The 18468-nt window shown below is 37.0% G+C and overlaps 1 protein-coding gene across 7 annotated transcripts in view; it reads left to right on the plus strand.

Moving 5' to 3' along the window:
• Nucleotides 1-18468, plus strand: part of UNC79 (unc-79 homolog, NALCN channel complex subunit) — a 240600-nt gene that overhangs the window by 61929 nt on the left and 160203 nt on the right. For all 7 annotated transcript variants that reach the window (XM_070594580.1, XM_070594578.1, XM_070594583.1 and 4 more), the window contains exons 6-7: nucleotides 2794-2849; nucleotides 3521-3650. In XM_070594580.1, the coding sequence (XP_070450681.1) occupies nucleotides 2794-2849; nucleotides 3521-3650 (186 nt within the window). The remainder of the gene's footprint in view (nucleotides 1-2793; nucleotides 2850-3520; nucleotides 3651-18468) is intronic.

Genomic DNA, 18468 nt, shown 5'->3' on the forward strand with positions numbered 1-18468 from the left:
TGGGAGGGGGAGCAGTTTAAGCAAAGTACTCTCCAGGTCTGTTCACAGGGCAGTCAGTGGACTACTCTGTGCCAGGTTCATGGAGCAGACAGGTGGAGAATAGAATAGCAGACACTGTGTAAGAGAAAGGGGCCTCGAACATCTGCACCTAAGAACCCAATTCCAATTCCAGAGGGCCATTTATATCTTCAATAAATAGTCAATGAATATTTACTATGTGCCAGGTACTGAGGACACCATGGTTAGCAAAACAGAACTGACGCCTGCCCTCACCTCCTGAAGCTTACCAAATGGTGTGGGGGAGAAGACATTAATCAAATAATTATCAAAGCAAATGTAAAATTTCGCCTGTGACAAGTGCTCTGAAAGATGTACGTGTGCTACAAGACCCTGTAAAAGGGGATTTTTCTTTTATTGAAGAGGTCAGGGAGGGCTTCTCTGGGGAAGTGACCTTTGGTCTGAGGACTGAAGGAGGAGTAGCATTAACGAGGCCTACTGGGGTGGAGGGTTCAGGCAGAAGAACCTCGTGTCAGAAGGGAGCCTGGCAAGCAGGTGGGACTGAAAGACCAGTGTAGCTGGAGCTTGGAGTGAGAGCTGCCTCGTGTGAGATGAGACTGTAGACTTCCGCAGGCCAGAACACGCAGGATGTCATGGGTTTTGTTTGGGAGTCCTGTGTTTATCCCAAGTCGAATGGGACAGTCCTGAAGGACTTTGAGGGATTATGTATGTGTCACCCTGACTGCAGTTGAGAATGGGTTAAAAAGGAGCCAGAGTGGATGTAGATTGACCCAGGAACAGGCCATTGCATTTGTCTAGGCATATAAAAGGCATGGGCAATTGAGATTGAGAAAAGTGGATACGTCCAAGAGCTATTTAGAAAGTAAAATGGATAGGACTTGGTGACATATTGGATATGGTGGGTTTTCAGCTTGTATAACTGGCTGCATGGTAGTTCTATTCACTGAGAAGGGAGACACTGGAACAAGAAGATCAGGCTTCCCAGGAAATCTCTGTTTTGGACATGTTGTATTCAAGATGTCTTTGAGACATTTAAAAGGACATGGTACACCTTGGACTAATACAATGTTATATGTCAATTGTATCTCAATAAAACTGGAAAAAACCCACATATAACCTCAGTAATAATTCTATATGTCCCAAACACAAAAATGCAAGTAAATCAGCTTCCTTAAAAAAGGGAAAAAAAGAGGTGATAGTAATTAGGAAGCTGTGTGATGAGTCTGGAGCTCAGAACAGAGCTCTGGGCTAGAGGTAATGAACTTTGAACCTACACGTAAGAGTCCGATGATGTTTACTTAATTGCATATAGATGGTAACTGAAGTTGTATATGAGTGTGAGATTGCTTAGGAGACAGCATAGAATGAAAAGTGGAGTGGGTTTATGATCAGGCCTCCCGGAACTCTAGCAGGTGTTCCCCAGTGGAAGAGGATGAGCTTGCCAAGGAGGCAGAGGGGTTGTATCTGTTAGGCTGTGTTTGGCTGACTAACAGAGGCTTTAAACTATAAAAATGTTTGTTGTTTACTTAGTAGGAAGTCTTGGAGATAGCTGCAGAGTATCAGGGGGCTGAGATGGCTTTCTTTTTGTTTCTCTTGGACCTCCCCTCCTGTTTGCAAGATGGCTGCCACAATGGAGGTTATTATATCCTTATACAATCACATCCACAAACAGGTAATAGGATCAGTCAGGGTAATTAGAGAAAGGTCTCCTGGTTTGTCTCTTTCCTTTTATCAGAGAGAAAAAGTGTCCCAGAAGCTCCCAGGCAGATTCTCTCTTAGGTCTTACTGGCCAGAACTGAGTCACATGGCCATCCGTAGCTGCAAGGAGGTCTGAGAGAGTATCTTGCTCTGTAGCCTGTGTACTGGGAGATGGATAAGGAAGAAAGGGTTGTTGATAGCAGCTGAGTAGCAACAACAGTGTCCACCACAGGTGATAGGAGAGGGTTAGTCACGAAGTCAGGGGAAGAGAGTGCTTTAAAAAGGAGACAGTGGTCAGCAGTGCTGAATGCTGCTGAAGGTCAAGCAAGAGACAGACTGAAAGTTGCCCATTGAATTGAACATCACGGAAGTCACTGGTGACTGAAGTGAGACCTGCTTCAGTGCCATGATAGGGTTGGAAGATAGACTAGGGAAGGTATAAATCAGGTATCTAACTGGGGTGAAAGCATCTTTCTTCCCGAAGTCAACGTAGGCAGATCGTAGAAGTTTACGGTTGTGTAGCTTTTAAGAATTCCTCAACGAGATGGAATTGGTGATCAAATGATAGAAGATTCCCATTCTAAGTCCGTTATTTGCTTTCTGTCCCACCTTTGGTGAGATAGGAAACTAAGCCTCAGTTTCCTAACTGCAACATGGTGGTTCTGAGACAGCAGGTGCAAGGCTCTTAGCAAATGCCGACACACAATGAATGCTCCGTAAATGTGAGCTTGTAGTATGATCCCATTAGGCTACTTTTTTTCCTATGTAGTTTTTGATTACATTGACATAAGTTTATGTTATGGAAGTATGATTACTAGGGATCTTTCTTAATACTTCCTTTGTTAATAAAATGAAAGATCTTGGAATAAAACTTGATAAAGTCAAGGGATTATGTGGTTTTTGAAAAGTATGAATATATAGAAATAAGTTCTAATTTAATGATTAGAGTGAGAAATAAGTAAGTTCTAATTTAATGATTAGAGTGAAAAGTCATGCTAATATAGTTTATTAAATATCAGAGGATTTTTTTATCTGGTATTTACATTTCATGTTCAAATTACATTTTCTTCTTTACAGTGTATCATTGTCAATTATTGGAATGCCTCATGAAATATAAACAAGAAGTCTGGAAAGTAAGTTTTGGACAAAATTTAACTCATAGTCACAAACTTGATTTGTACAGTATAGTAAAAATTGTTTGCATATTAAAACTATTGTTTAGGTCAAATTTATTTATGTCTTACTATTTTGGTGTGGTAGAACCTAGAATTATTTCCTTACTGGTTAATTTTTATCATTTAGAGCAGAAGTGGTACTTGAAGAACACAGTGGCTTGATAAAGAAAGTAATTGGATATCTCTTATACTTGGAATTCAGCAAATACTATATTATGTGGCGATTTTATTTAATTTGAAATGTTGCTTGAGAACCTGTCTTCTTTCAAATAGGAGATGTGAATTGTTAAGAAATATGTTTTAGGAAAATATTTTTTAAAATACAGTCTTTGACAAACTCGCTAATGCTATTCTAAAATTGTTTGACATTATTCTGAGTAGAGGAGAATTTATTAAAAGATGGTGTACTTTTGAATGCTACCTGGGGGGTTTATTTATGAGACCAATAAATAAATAATAAAAAATAATATTTTCATATGATCTAATCTGAGAAGCAACCTAGATGATGAGATTCCAGAGAAATTTGCCACCTCAACCCTTCCGTTGGAATTTTCACTGCTTTGGTAATATTGACTGAGCTACTTTTATTTTTATTTGATAAGTCAAAGTATGCTTCCTGTTTCCTTTAGGATCTTTTGTATGTGATAGCCTATGGGCCTTCACAAGTGAAACCTCCAGCTGTGCAAATGCTGTTCCATTACTGGCCCAATTTAAAGCCTCCTGGGGCAATAAGCGAATACAGGGGCTTGCAGTACACAGGTAAGAGAAGAATGGTTCTGTGGTGCCCCATCTTTATTTCTCCTACGACGTCTTTGCCTCACCTACTTATATATTTATTTATCTTGCTGGATTATATTTACATGCCTTTAGACATTATTATAATCCTTTCTGAAACTAGGTGGTATAAAATAAATTAATTTCAAAAGCACTTACGACACCATAGCAGATTGCCTAAGTTTCAGTCTCCTTTGCCATACGCCTGGCCTGTGGTCTAACTACTGCTAACGTGAGTCACTACAAAGGTGAGTGATGCTGCAGATTTGCTCACCGGTTAGCAAAACCCCAGGTGGCTAATTCTGCTCTGATAAGAAGACTTGGAGCACGTTCAACATTACCGGTTCATACACTAAATAAAAATTAAGTGATCGTGATAGCCTGGTTGGACAGGAAGAGTCAACAATTGATGAATATTTGTCTAACTAATGACTGAGAAGTAAATGCTGAATTTAAATGTAAAGATGTATAGTTACCAAAAACCAAACAAGCCCCAGGTCCTTTGTTGTTTATGTTTATCTACTATAAAATCAAAGAAGCAACCTATGGCTGATGGAGTTTGCCCCTGACTACCCTCTCCTCCCACTTAATTGTGTAGATATTTTTCTGAAAATGAGAGAGGTGGATGTTTTGGCAAAGTTAACTTTTATTCATGTTATTGTGAGATTGTATACTGATGTTCTGAGTCTCTACTTTCTTGAAATCACTCTTCTTTCCAAAGGTGTCTTGAAGTCATTCAAAAGGGATTTAACTTAATTCAGGTGTCTGATTTATGTTCCTGATTAAAGCCAAGAGTTAGAGATATTAATGACTGTTTTTTGGCCTTTGATGGTCCTTGGTGGGCTTATTCTAAACTCAGAACAAATAATATTGGCCTTAGTGATAACAATATTAATTAAAACAATGAGGGTAGATAGTAAGTAAATTTTAGAAAAATGAAAATTGGTATCATTTCTGTTTTATTCTCTACCAATAGTAGAGAATGTCCAAGTGTTGTCAAGTGGATAATTTGAATATAAAAGCAGGAAAAAAGTTGGAAGCATTAATAAAATAAAAGGTGAAATGACTGAAATATTTGACACCAACCCCTTCTCAATAGATCCCTGAAATAAGCATTTACATGATGTGTGAATGGGTAACCAGTATCAAATGAAATTTACTAAGTTGGTGAATATTTGTAGAGTAACTATTATGTGCCAGGCACTAAACTTTTTGTTGATGGTATAAGAACTGACACAAAACCAGACCTCATGGAGCTTAATGGAATCTAGATATGGAAATTCATTCATTTATTGAACAAATATTTATGAAGTATCCACTATTAGCTAGGCATTATTCTAGGCACTGGTGGAAAGTGATGGAAAAAACAGACTAAAGTCATGAATATCTTGGCATGTACATTCCAGTTGTGGGGAAAGATCAGGAAATCTCCTTACAGTGTAATAGGTGCTAAGGTAGAGCAAGTACAGAGAGCTGTGTGAACACACAGGAGGGACCTCTAACCTCACCCTGATGGTGGGCAACTTTGGGTAGGGTTAACTTGTCAAGGAAGGTTCTCGAGTGAGTGATGTGTAGGGGAATACTTGAAAGATGTGTGCACCCTGGACGTCAAAAGGGGAGTGAATCATGAGTGAGTCTGAGGCAGAAGGAACTGCCTGGGTTTCAGACTTGGAGGCCAAAGACAGTATGGTCGTAGTTAGGAGCTAGAAAAAGTCATATGCAGCCAGACAGTGGAGTGGCAGGAGGAGAGGAGCCAGACGAGGTAAGCAGGAAGCCTGACAGGGCTGGTGAAGGAATTGAATTTTATCCTAACGGCAAAGGGAAACCACAGACAGGTTTTAGATGGAGAAACCACGTGATGAGATTTTCCTGTCTGGAGCATCCCAGAAGACCAGCAGATGGACAGCCACTTCCATTTACCCCTGTGACCCTACCGTCTCCGAAGGGCCAGCCAAACCTGTCTCCCTAGAGTGGCTCTGCCTCTGCATACTAAGATCAGAGTGACTCCTTCACCTTCTCTTGGCCTTTCTAGACAAGACGCCTCTGTCTATGGGCCTTTATTCTTCTGTCCCTCGTGTAATCATACCTCTGCACACTTCCGTTCTTTCAACAGTGTGTCATTGTGTGCCTGCTACTTGCCAGGCACTAAGGCCCTGGGGAGGAAGCTCTCTTGGAACTCCCATTCTAGGGGACCATGGCACTCTATGCAGGAAACAAGAGATCATAAAAAAAATTAATCATTCTGATCTGTGTTTGACTATTTATCCAACACTGGCTGCTTGTCAGACATTGTTCTAGTTGCTTAGTATCTCATTTAGTATTTTAGCCTTCTGCTAATTGAACACAATTTATGGACCAAGCACCATTTTGGGTTTTACAGACATTTTCTCGGTTAATCCTCACAAAAATCTTGAGAAGTGGGTTTTCTTCTTTCAATGTTACAGATGAGGAGTGGGACACAGAGTTTAAGTAACGTCCCTAAATTCACACAAATTACAAGGGAGCACAGCTTGAATTTCAACCTACATCATCTTCATTGAAAACTCACAGTTTTCTGTTCTAACAGGGTGACATCACTTCTGTCAATTCAGTTCTTTAATTAACCTTCAACTGGAGCATTAGAAATTTTCTGCATTGCGTGTCTCAATGAAAGATGCACTAAAGGACATCAGTATTTAGGTGGCACTACAACCCTAAATATTCTTAATAATAAAAATTATATGGAGACAGAATTTTAGGGGTTGGAAGCTCAAAGATGAAATGCTTTCTTAGGGACCAGCAGCTTTTGTATGTTTTCCCAGTAATTTATTTCCTTTTTAAAAAGTAAATTTCCTTTTTTTTCTGAGGGAGATTAGCCTTGAGCTAACATCCACTAATACCCACCGCCAATCCTCCTCTTTTTTGCTGAGGAACCTTGGCCCTGAGCTCACATCCGTGCCCATCTTCCTCTACTTTATATGTGGGACACCTGCCACAGCATGGCTTGATAAGTGGTCCGCAGGTCTGCACCCGGGATCGGAACTGGCGAACCCTGGGCCGCAGAAGTGGAACATGTGAACTTAACCGCTGCGCCACCGGGCCGGCCCTCGCTTCTTTTTTGTAAAAGGAAAATCTGCTTTTAGAAAAGTAAGAAGGAAAAAAATGGTACTATCCAGAAATGACCACTGTTAACATTTTGGTATATTCCCTCCAGTGTTTTTGATGCACATTTTAAAATAAAATAGGCATCATATTCTATATAGTTATACAAGATTTTCCCCCAACCTTTTATTATGACATTTTTCAAATACAGAAAAGTTTAAAGAATAACTCTATGTACACACATATAGCCACATAGATTTAATAATTGTTAATAATTCACAATAATTTTAACTGTGCATATATATGTATATAAATTATTTATTGCTTTTTAAGCATAGTCACATAGGAATATTTACAACTCATATGAAGAAGATCAACTAGTGAGGGTTTGGAAGGCAGCTCTGCTCACCACCATATCACCAGCGCACACTAAGTAGTGGGAATTTGGTAATCTACAGTATTTGCCTCTTTTGGGTTTATTAGTATTTATCTACAACAAAAACTACTCCAATTATTTTGGTCATTAAATATGAGTCTTGAAGATGCAAGAATTACAGTGTTTCCTGGCAATGAAAGTAGCCATTACGCTGTTCTATAAAACTCTGCTTCTGTGGGGGAGAAAGAAATTATTTAGCAATTTTCTTGGTACAGTGTCCCAACTAGTAGGTAATTTAGACTTTGTTTAAGCAAAGATAGCACCAGTTAATTGTGTAGTTTCCATCTGGACTATGGGACAAAAGAAGTGGCACAAGATATATGTTTCTGAGACAGAGACTGTTGCAGAAGTAGATAGAGAATAACTTAAGATAGCACTACAAGGTTAAGCTTTGGTCTGGGCTGCCAGATATCCAACCCGGCGTTAGTACACTTGGATTCTGGGGTTGTCTACAGTTAACTACAAGGTCTACCGGTCCTATTATGTCATAACTTCCTCAATATTGAGTTCTTTTTCACCTCGACTTTGTCCCGTAATTAGAAACAATGTTTTAAACCTTTTTTATTGGTGCATTATACACGTGTAGAAAAACACACAAATTAGAAGTGTATGTGGATTATGTCCCACCGTGTTTACCATCATGATTACCTCTTCCTTCTATCCCAAAGGTGACCACTAACCTAACTTCCAACGTCAGAAATTAGTTTTGCCTACTTTTGAATTTTATGTAAATGGAATCATATGTTATTTATTTGTGTGTGTGTGATTTGTCCATGGGTTGAGCATAACTGTGCTTCATTCATTTCTGTTGCTATATATATTCTACCAAATGAATGTACCACAGTTTATGTATTCATTTTACTATTAATGGATATTTGGGTTGTTCTCACTTTTTGGGTATTACAAATAATGCTGCTATGAACATCCTTTGAATATCTTTTGGTATACACGTGCGCAGATTTCTGTTCAGTATACACCTAGGGTAGAATTGTTGGATCAGAGGTGTGTATATATCCACTTTTAGTGGATCCAAAAGGGTTGTAGTAGTTTGTACTCCCATTAGCAGTGTGTGAGAGTTCTTTTTGTCTATATTTCACATTTTGGGCAATGCTTTGTTTTCAAAATTTTAGTCATTTTCCAGGGTATCCTATTGTGGTTATAATTTGCATTTCCCTGATGTCTGTTGATTAAATGAAGTTCTTATTTCTAATGTAATCAAAGTAGTCATCTTTTTGTTTGTATAAACTGCTTTTTATATCCTATCTAGGAAAATCTTTTGCTACTCCAAAATTATGACAATATTCTTTGTTATCTTCTAGACTATTTGGTTTTTACCTTTTACATTTAGATGTATCTGGAATTAATTTTTCTGTATGGTGTGAGGTAAGGGTCAATTTTTTTTTATCTCTTATGGATAGCCAGTTGACTCAATGTCATTTATTGAAAATGTTTTCCTTTCCTTAATGTTCTGTAGTACTATTTTTGTCATAAATCAAGTGTCTATTTAAAGATGGTTCTGTCTCTGGATTCTTTATTTTGTTCAGTTGGTGTATTTTTCCTTTTTGCAATACTACACTGTCTGAATTAATGTAGCTTAATAATAAAATTTCGTATCCTTCAGGGCAAGTCTTTCCACCTTGCTGTGATTGTTACTCTTTCCTTGTCTCCACCTGCTTTCTCTTCTTCCTGTTCTTTCTCCTCCTCTTCCTGTTCTTCTTCCTCCTTCAAGGTTATTCCTAGCTATTTGCTAAGTTAAAGAGTTTTTCAAGTTAAACACACACAAACACACACCTAAACTACTAGGATTTTGATTGAAATTCCCTTGAATCTGTAGATCAGTCTTGGGAAGTGACATCTTTAAAATATTGAATCTTCCAATCCATGCACATAGTATATCTTTTTTTAATTTAGGCTTTCTTTAGTTCCCTCAATGCTGTTTTGTAGTTTTCTGTGTAGATGTCCTGCCTATCTCTCATGTAGTGTGTCACTGAGTATTTATTTATTTATTTTTTTTTTTTAAAGATTTTATTTTTTCCTTTTTTCTCCCCAAAGCCCCCCGGTACATAGTTGTATATTCTTTGTTGTGGGTTCTTCTAGTTGTGGCATGTGGGACGCTGCCTCAGCGTGGTTTGATGAGCAGTGCCATGTCCGCGCCCAGGATTCGAACCAACGAAACACTGGGCCGCCTGCAGCGGAGCGCGCGAACTTAACCACTCGGCCACGGGGCCAGCCCCTGAGTATTTATTTTTTTGATGTTATTGTCAACGATATATCTTTGAAAAATTACACTTTCTAGGGGCCAGCCCAGCAGCATAGTGGTTAAGTTCACGCACTCTGCTTTGGTGGTCTGGGCCTTGTAGGTTCAAATCCTGATTGCAGACCTGGTGTCACTCATCAAGCCAAGCTGTGGTGGTATCTCACATAAAATAGGGGAAGATTTGGCACAAATGTTGGCTCAGTGACAATCTTCCTGAAGCAAAAAGTGGAAGACTGGCAACAGATGTTAGCTCAGGGCCAATCTTCCTCACACACACACACAAAAATTACATTTTGCTAACTCTTTGTTGCTAGTCTGTAGACATGCAATTAATTCTAGTATGTTGATCTTGTGTCCAGCAACCTTGCTAAATCACTTTTAAATTCTAATAATTTATCTTTAGTTTTGTGTAAAAAATTGTTTTTCATGTGTACAATTATATTATTGTTGAATAACAACAGTTTAATGTCTCCTCTTCAACCCTTAAGACTTTTATGTCTCTTGCCTTATTGCACTGGCTAAAACCTCCTGTGCTATGCTGAATTCTAGGTTCTTTCCTGGTTGCTTCTTTGACCCATGGGTCATTTAGAAGGATGATGATTAATTTCTAAACATATAGGAATTTTCCTGCTGAAGTTTATATTGATTTATAGCTTGATTCCTTTGTGGTCAGGCAACATACTTTATATTATTTCATTCCTTTGATACTTTTTACACTTTCTTTAGGCAGTTGTTTGTTCTATATATATCAATTAAATAAAATTTGTTAATTGTGTAGTTCAAATCTTCTGTATTCTTATTGCATTTGTGTCTATTTCTTCTATTAGTTACCAAGAGTAGAATGTTAAAATCTCCTACTGTGATTGTGGATTTGTGTATTCCTCTTTGTAGTTCTGTCAATATTTGCTGTATAACTTTGGAGGTGGCATTATTAGGTGCATACAAATTTAGAATGCAATATCTTCCTGGTGAATTGAAACTTTTACCATTATGGAATGCATGTCTTTATCTCTAGTAATGCTTTTTTGTGTTAAAATCTACTTTGTCTTTATGCTAGTATAACTACACTGTCTTTCATGAGTGTTTGTATAATTTTGTGTAAAATTTTTATAAGTTTGTATAACTTATTCCACCCTTTTATTTTCAACTTTTTAATATTCTTATATTTCATGTGTCTTATAAGCAACACGTAGTTCTGTTTTTTTAAACTCAATTTTCATGACCTTTGCCTTTTATTTGGAGCACTTAGTCCATATACATGTCATGTAATTACTGGTATATTTGATTTTAAATCCACTATTTTTCTCTTTGCTTTCTTTTTTCTTTATCTCTCTCCTTTTGCATTGAGTATATTTAAATATTTCATCTTTGTCTTGGTGAGTTATTCAGTCTTCTGCATTCTTTTAATCATTACCCTAGAGATTATTCCATGCATTCTTTTTTTAAAAAATTTTTTGGTGAGGAAGATTGGCCCTGAGCTAATATCAGTTGCTAATCCTCCTCTTTTTGCTGAGGAAAATTGTCGCTGAACTGACACCTGTGCCAGTCTTCCTCTATTTTGTATATGAGATGCTGCCGCCACGGGGCTTGATGAACAGTGTGTAGGTCCGTGCCCGGGACCCAAGCCCTCACACCCCAGGCTGCCAAAGTGGAGCACATGAACTTAACGTTAACCCTATGCCATGGAGCCTGCCCATACGCCATGCATTCTTGACTTATCAGTGTGCAGTATAAAATAGTACTTCTACCTTTTCCTGTAAAATGACAGAATATTTTAACTTCTTTTACCCCCTCCTGACTTCTGTGCTATGCTCTATTTTTTATAATTCAGCAAAACACAATTATTATTGTTCTTTGCAGTCAATAGTCATTAGATATTGTTTTTTCTTACTCTTTTTTCCTTTTTATATCTCTAAGTCCCTGTCTAAAATTTAATTATTTTCCTTGATAATAATCTTTTACATTTCCTTTAGTGCCATTCTCTTGGGGATAAATCTTTTCAGTTAGTGTTTGTCAGAAAATGTCCTTGTTTTGCCTTTATTTCTTTTCTTTTTTTTAAGATTGGCCCCGAGCTAACATCTGTTGCCAATCTTCCTCTTTTTTTTCTTCTCCCCAAAGCCCCCCAGTACCTAGTTGTATATTCTAGTTGTAGGTCCTTCTAGTTCTGCTATGTGGGGTGCCAGCTCAGAATGGCCTGATGAGCGGTGCTAGGTCTGTGCCCAGGATCCAAACCGGCGAAACCCTGGGCTGCTGAAGTGGAGTGTGTGAACTTAACCACTCTGCCGTGGGGCTGGCCCCCTTACCTTTACTTGTTTAAGATATTTTCTGAGTGCATAGAATTCTAGCTTGGCAGTCATTTTCTTTCCATACTTTGAGGGTATTTCAATGGTGTCTTCATCTTCATTGTTTGTATTAAGTTAGTTGTCAGTTACTGTTACTCTTTTGAGGTAAACTGCCTTTTTTCTTTTGAAAGTTTTCTTCATTTTTTCCTATTTGATTGAAATTTTCTTCATATTTTTTCCCGTTTTATTGAGAAACAATTGACATGCATCACTGTATAAGTGAAAGGCATACAGCATGATGGTTTGACTTACATCTATTGTGAAATGATTATCGTGCTGAGGTTCAGCTAACATCCATCATCTCATATAGATACAATATAAAGAAAACAAAGAAGAAAAGAAAAACAAAAGAGAAAGAATTTTCTCCTTGTTATGAGAACTCTTAGGCTTTGCTCTCAGCAACTTTTCTGTATATTGTACAGCAGTGTTAACTATAGTCATCATATTATATGTTATATTCCTGGACTTACTTATCTTAGAACTGGAAGTTTGTACCTTTTGGCCACCTTCCTCTAATTCTCCCTTCCTCCACCTGCTGCCTCTGGTAACCACGTGTCTGATTTCTTTGTCTATGGGTTTTATTTTAGATTCCACATATCAGTGAGATCATACAGTATTTATCTTTCTCTGTCTGACTCATTTCACTTAGCAGAATGCCTTCGAGGTCCATCCATGTTGTCACAAATGGTAGGATTTCCTCATTTTGTTTTTTACATTTTATTAAGATTATGATAGTTTACAACCTTGTGAAATTTCAGTTGTACATTATTGTCAGTCGTGTTGTAGGTGCACCACTTCACCCTTTGTGCCCTCCCCCCACCCCCCCTTTCCCCTGGTAACCACCAATCAGTTCTCTTTGTCTATATGTTTAACTTCCACCTATGAGTGGAGTCATACAGAGTTCGTCTTTCTCTATCCGGCATATTTCACTTCACATAACACCCTCAGGGGCCATCCATGTTGTTGTGAATGGAACGATTTTAGCCTTTTTTATGGCTGAGTAGTATTCCATTGTATATATACCACATCTTCTTCATCCAGTCATCAGTTGATGGGCACTTAGGTTGCTTCCACATCTTGGCTATTGTAAATAATGCTGTGATGAACATAGGGGTGCATGGGACTTTTGGAATTGCTGATTTCAAGTTCTTTGGATAGATACCCAGTAGTGGGATGGCTGGGTCATATGGTATTTCTATTTTTAATTTTTTGAGAAATCTCCATACTGTTTTCCATAGTGGCTGCACCAGTTTGCATTCTCACCAACAGTGTATGAGGGTTCCTTTTTCTCCACAACCTCTCCAACATTTGTCACTTTTTGTTTTGGTTATTTTTGCCATTCTAACAGGTGTAAGGTCATATCTTAGTGTAGTTTTGATTTGCATTTCCCTGATGAGTAGTGATGAGCATCTTTTCATGTGTCTATTGGCCATCCATATAGCTTCTCTGGAGAAATGTCTGTTCATGTCCCCTTCCCAATTTTTGATTGGCTTGTTTGATTTTTTGTTGTTGAGCTGTGAGAGTTCTTTATATATTATGGAGATTAACCCTTTGTCAGATATATAACTTGTAAATATTTTTTCCCAGTTGGTGGGTTGTTTTTTTGTTTCAATCCTGTTTTCCCTTGCCTTGAAGAAGCTCTTTAGTCTGATGAAGTCCCATTGGTTTATTCTTTGTATTGTTTCCGTCTTCTGAGGAGATATGGTGTCTCAAAAGATCCTTTTGATACTGATGTCAAAGAGTGTACTGCCTATATTTTCTTCTAGAAGACTTATTGTTTCAGGTCTAATCTTTAGGTCTTTGATCCATTTTGAGTTTATTTTTGTGAATGGTGAAAAAAAAATGGTCAATTTTCATTCTTACATGTGGCTGTCCAGTTTTCCCAGCACCATTTGTTGAAGAGACTTTATTTTCTCCATTGTAGGCCCTCAGCTCCTTTGTCAAAGATTAGCTGTCTGTAGATGTGTGGTTTTGTTTTTGAGCTTTCAATTCTGTTCCATTGATCTGTGCACCTGTTTTTGTACCAGTACCATGCTGTTTTGATTACTGTAGCTTGGTAGTATGTTTTGAAGTCACGGATTGTGATGCCTGCAGCTTTGTTCTTTTTTCTCAGGATTGCTTTAGCAATTCGGGGTCTTTTGTTGCCCCATGTGAATTTTAGGATTCTTTGTTCTATGTCTGTAAAGAATGTCATTTGGATTCTGATTGGGATAGCGTTGAATCTGTAGATTGCTTTAGGTAGTATGGACATTTTAACTATGTTTATTCTTCCAATCCATGTGCATGAAATGTCTTTCCTTCTCTTTATGTCGTCATCAATTTCTTTCAGGAAAGTCTTGTAGTTTTCATTGTATAGGTCTTTCACTTCCTTGGTTAAATTTACCCTGAGGTATTTTATTCTTTTTGTTGCGATTGTGAATGGGATTGAGTTCTTCAGTTCTTTTTCTGTTAGTTCATTGTTAGAGTATAGAAATGGTACTGATTTATGTATGTTGATTTTATACCCTGCAACTTTGCTGTAGTTGTTGATTATTTCTAATTGTTTTCCAATGGATTCTTTGGGTTTTTCTATATATAAGATCATGTCGTCTGCAAACAGTGAGAGTTTCACTTCTTCATTGCCTATTTTGATTCCTTTTATTTCTTTTTCCTGCTGAATTGTTCTGGCCAAAACCTCCAGTACTATGTTGAATAAGAGTGGTGAGAGTGGACACCCTTGTCTTGTTCCTCTTCTCAGAGGGATGGCTTTCCGTTTTTGCCCATCGAATATGATGTTGGCTGTGGGTTTGTCATATATGGCCTTTATTAGGTTGAGGTACTTTCCTTCTATACCCATTTTATTGAGGGTTTTTATCATAAACGGATGTTGGATCTTGTCGAATGCTTTCTCTGCATCTATTGAGATGATCATGTGGTTTTTGTTTCTCATTTTGTTAATGTAGTGTGTCACATTGATTGACTTGCGGATGTTGAACCATCCCTGTGTCCCTGGTATAAATCCCACTTGATCATGGTGTATAATCTTTTTAATGTATTGCTGTATTCAGTTTGCCAAAATTTTGTTGAGGATTTTTGCATCTATGTTCATCAGTGATATTGGCCTGTAGTTTTCCTTCTTTGTGTTGTCCTTGTCAGGATTTGGGATCAGGGTGATGTTGGCTTCATAGAATGTGTTAGGGAGTGCTCCACCTTCCTCAATTTTCTGGAATAGTTTGAGAAGGATAGGTATTAAATCTTCTTTGAATGTTTGGTAGAATTCTCCAGAGAAGCCGTCTGGTCCTGGACTTCTATTTTTGGGGAGGTTTTTGATTACTGTTTCAATTTCTTTACTTGTGATTGGTCTATTCAGATTCTCTGTTTCTTCCTGCTTCAGTTTTGGGAGGTTGTAAGAGTCTAAGAATTTATCCATTTCTTCTAGGTTGTCCAGTTTGTTGGCATATAGTTTTTCATAGTATTCTCTTATGATCTTTTGTATTTCTGTGGTATCTGTTGTGAGTTCTCCTCTCTCATTTCTAATTTTATTTATTTGAGTCTTCTATCTTTTTTTCTTAGTGAGTCTGGCTAAGGGTTTGTCCATTTTGTTTATATTTTCAGAGAACCAACTCTTTGTTTCATTGGTCCTTTCTACTGTCTTTTTTGTTTCAATTTCACTTATTTCTCCTCTAATTTTTATTATTTCCCTCCTTCTACTGACTTTGGACTTTGTTTGTTCTTCTTTTTCTAATTCTGTTGGGTGTCATTTGAGATTGCTTATCTGAGATTTTTCTTCTTTATTAAGGTGAGCCTGTATTGCAATGAATTTCCCTCTTAGGACTGCTTTTGCTGTGTCCCAAATGAGTTGATATGGTGTGTTTTCATTTTCATTTGTCTCCAGATAATATTTGATTTCTTCTTTAATTTCTTCAATAATCCATTGTTTGTTCAGTGGCATGTTGTTTCGTCTCCACATCTTTGGATTTCCTCATTTTTTATGGCTGAATAATAGTCCATTATATGTATATATTACAACTTCTTTATCCATTCATCCATTGTTGGACACTTAGGTTGTTTCCATGTCTTGGCTATTATAAGTAATGCTGCTGTGCATATGGAGAAGCAGATATCTTTTTGAGTTAGTGTTTTTGATTCCTTTGAATATATTCCCAGAAGTGGACTTGCTGGATCATATGGTAGTTATATTTTAAATTTTTTGGGGCATTTTATTTATTTATTAAAAATTATTTTATCAAGGTCATAATTGTTTATAACTGTGTAATTTCAGGTGTACATTATTATATATCACTTTATGTGTAGACTACATTGTGCTCACCACCAATAGTCTAGTTTTTATCTGTCACCATACGTATGTGCCCCTTTACCCCTTTTGCCCACTCCCCACCCACTTCCCCTCTGGTAACCACTAATCTGTTCTCTTTATCCACGTGTTTGTTTATCTTCCACACGTGAGTGAAATCATTCAGTATTTGTCTTTCTTTGTCTGGCTTATTTTGCTAAATATAAGACCCTCAAGGTCCATTCATTTTGTTGCAAATGGGACTATTTTCTTTTTTTATGGCTGAGTAGTGTACCATTTTATATATATATATATATATACCACATCTTCTTCATCCATTGCTCTGTTGATGGGAACTTGGGTAGCTTCCACATCTTTACTATTGTGAATAATGCTGCAATGAACATAAGGATGCAGAAATCTCTTTGAATTGTTGGTTTCATGTTCTTTGGATAAATACCCAGTAGTGGGATAGCTGGATCATAAGGTGTTTCTGTTTTTAATTTTCTGAGGATCCTCTGTGCTGTTTTCCATAGTGGTTATACCAATTTACAATCCCACCAACAGTGCACAAGGGTTCTCTTTCCTCCTCATTCATGCCAGCATTTGTTATCTCTTGTCTTTTTGATGATGGCCATTCTAACAAGTGTGAGGTGATATCTCATTGTGGTTTTAATTTGCATTTCCCTAATGACTAGTGATGTTGAGCATCTTTTTATGTACCTGTTGGCTTTTTGTATATATTCTTTGGAAAAATGTCTATTCAGGTCCTTCACCCATTTTTTAAATTGAGTTATCGTTTTGCTGCTGAATTGTATGAGTTCTTTGTATATTTTGGTTATTAACCCTTATCAAATTTATGGTTTGCAAATATTTCTTCCCATTCCGTAGGTCGTCATTTCACTTTGTTAATGCTTTCTTTTGCTGTACAGAAGCTTTTCAGTTTCATGTAGTCCCATTTGTTGATTTTTGATTTTGTTGCTTGTGCTTTAGGTATCATATCCAAAAAATCGTTACCAAGACCCATGTCAAAGAGGTTTATTCTATGTTTTCTTCTAGGAGTTTTATAGTTTCAGGTCTTACATTTAAGTCTTTAATCTATTTTGTGTTAATTTTTGTGAGTGCTGTAAGATAGGGGTCCAGTTTAATCTTTTTCGTGTGAATATCCAATTATCCCAGCACCATTTGTTGAAGAACTTGTCTTTTCTCCATTGAGTATTCTTCAATATTCTTGGCTCCCTTATCAAATATTAGCTGACCATATATGCTTGGGTTTATTTCTGGGCTCTTGATTCTGTTCCATTGGTCTATTTGTCTGTTTTTATGCCAACACCATACTGTTTGGGTTACTGTAGCTGTATAGCATAGCTTAAAATCAGGGAGCATGATGCCTCCTGCTTTGTTTTTCATTCTCAGGATTTCTTTGGCTATTCAGGGTCTTTTGTGGTTCCATATAAATTTCAGAAGTGTTTTTTTACTTCTGTAAAAAATGCCATTGGAATCGTGATAGGGATTACATTGAATCTATAGATGGTTTTTGATGGTATTGACATTTTAACAGTATTAATTCTTTCAGTCCATGATCATGGGATGCCTTTTCATTTATTTGTGTCTTCTTCAATTTCTTTCATCAATGTCTTGTAGTTTTCAGACTATAGATCTTTCACTTCCTTGGTTAAATTTTTTCCTAAGTATTTTGTTTTTGATGCTTTTGTAAATGGGTTCCATTTCTTTATTTCTTTTTCAGAAAATTCATTGTTAGTGTATAGAAATACTGCTAATTTTTGTATGTTAATTTTATGTCCTGCAACTTTACTGAATTCGCTTATTATCTAACAGGTTTTTTTGGTTGAGTCTTTAAGATTTTCTCTATATAGGATAATGTCATCTGCAAATAGAGACAATTTTACTTCTTCCTGTCCAATTCTGATACCTTTTATTTCTTTTTCTTGCCTGATTGTTCGAGCTAGGACTTCAAGTACTATGTTTAATAGGAATGGTGAGAGTGGGCACTCTTGTCTTGGTCCTGATTTTGGAGGAAAAGCTTTCAACCTTTCACCATTGAGTATGATGTTAGCTGTAGGCTTGTCATATATGGCCTTTATTATGTTGAGATATGTTCCTTCTATGCCTAATTTGTAAGAGATTTTATCATGAATGGATGTTGAATTTTGTCAAATGTTTTTTTCTTTATCTATTAAGATGATCATTTTATTCTTTTCTTTTATTCTTTTAATGTGACGTATCTCATTGATTTATTTGCATCTCTGTTGAACCATCTTTGCATTCCAGGTTAAATCCTGCTTGATTGTGGTGTATGATTCTTTTAATGTGCTGCTGAATTTGGTTTGCTAGTATTTTATTGAGAATTTTTGCATCTATATTCATCAGGGATATTGGCCTGTAGTTTTCTT

This window comes from Equus przewalskii, chromosome 25 (genome assembly GCF_037783145.1).
Source record: "Equus przewalskii isolate Varuska chromosome 25, EquPr2, whole genome shotgun sequence".
NCBI lineage: Eukaryota > Metazoa > Chordata > Mammalia > Perissodactyla > Equidae > Equus > Equus przewalskii.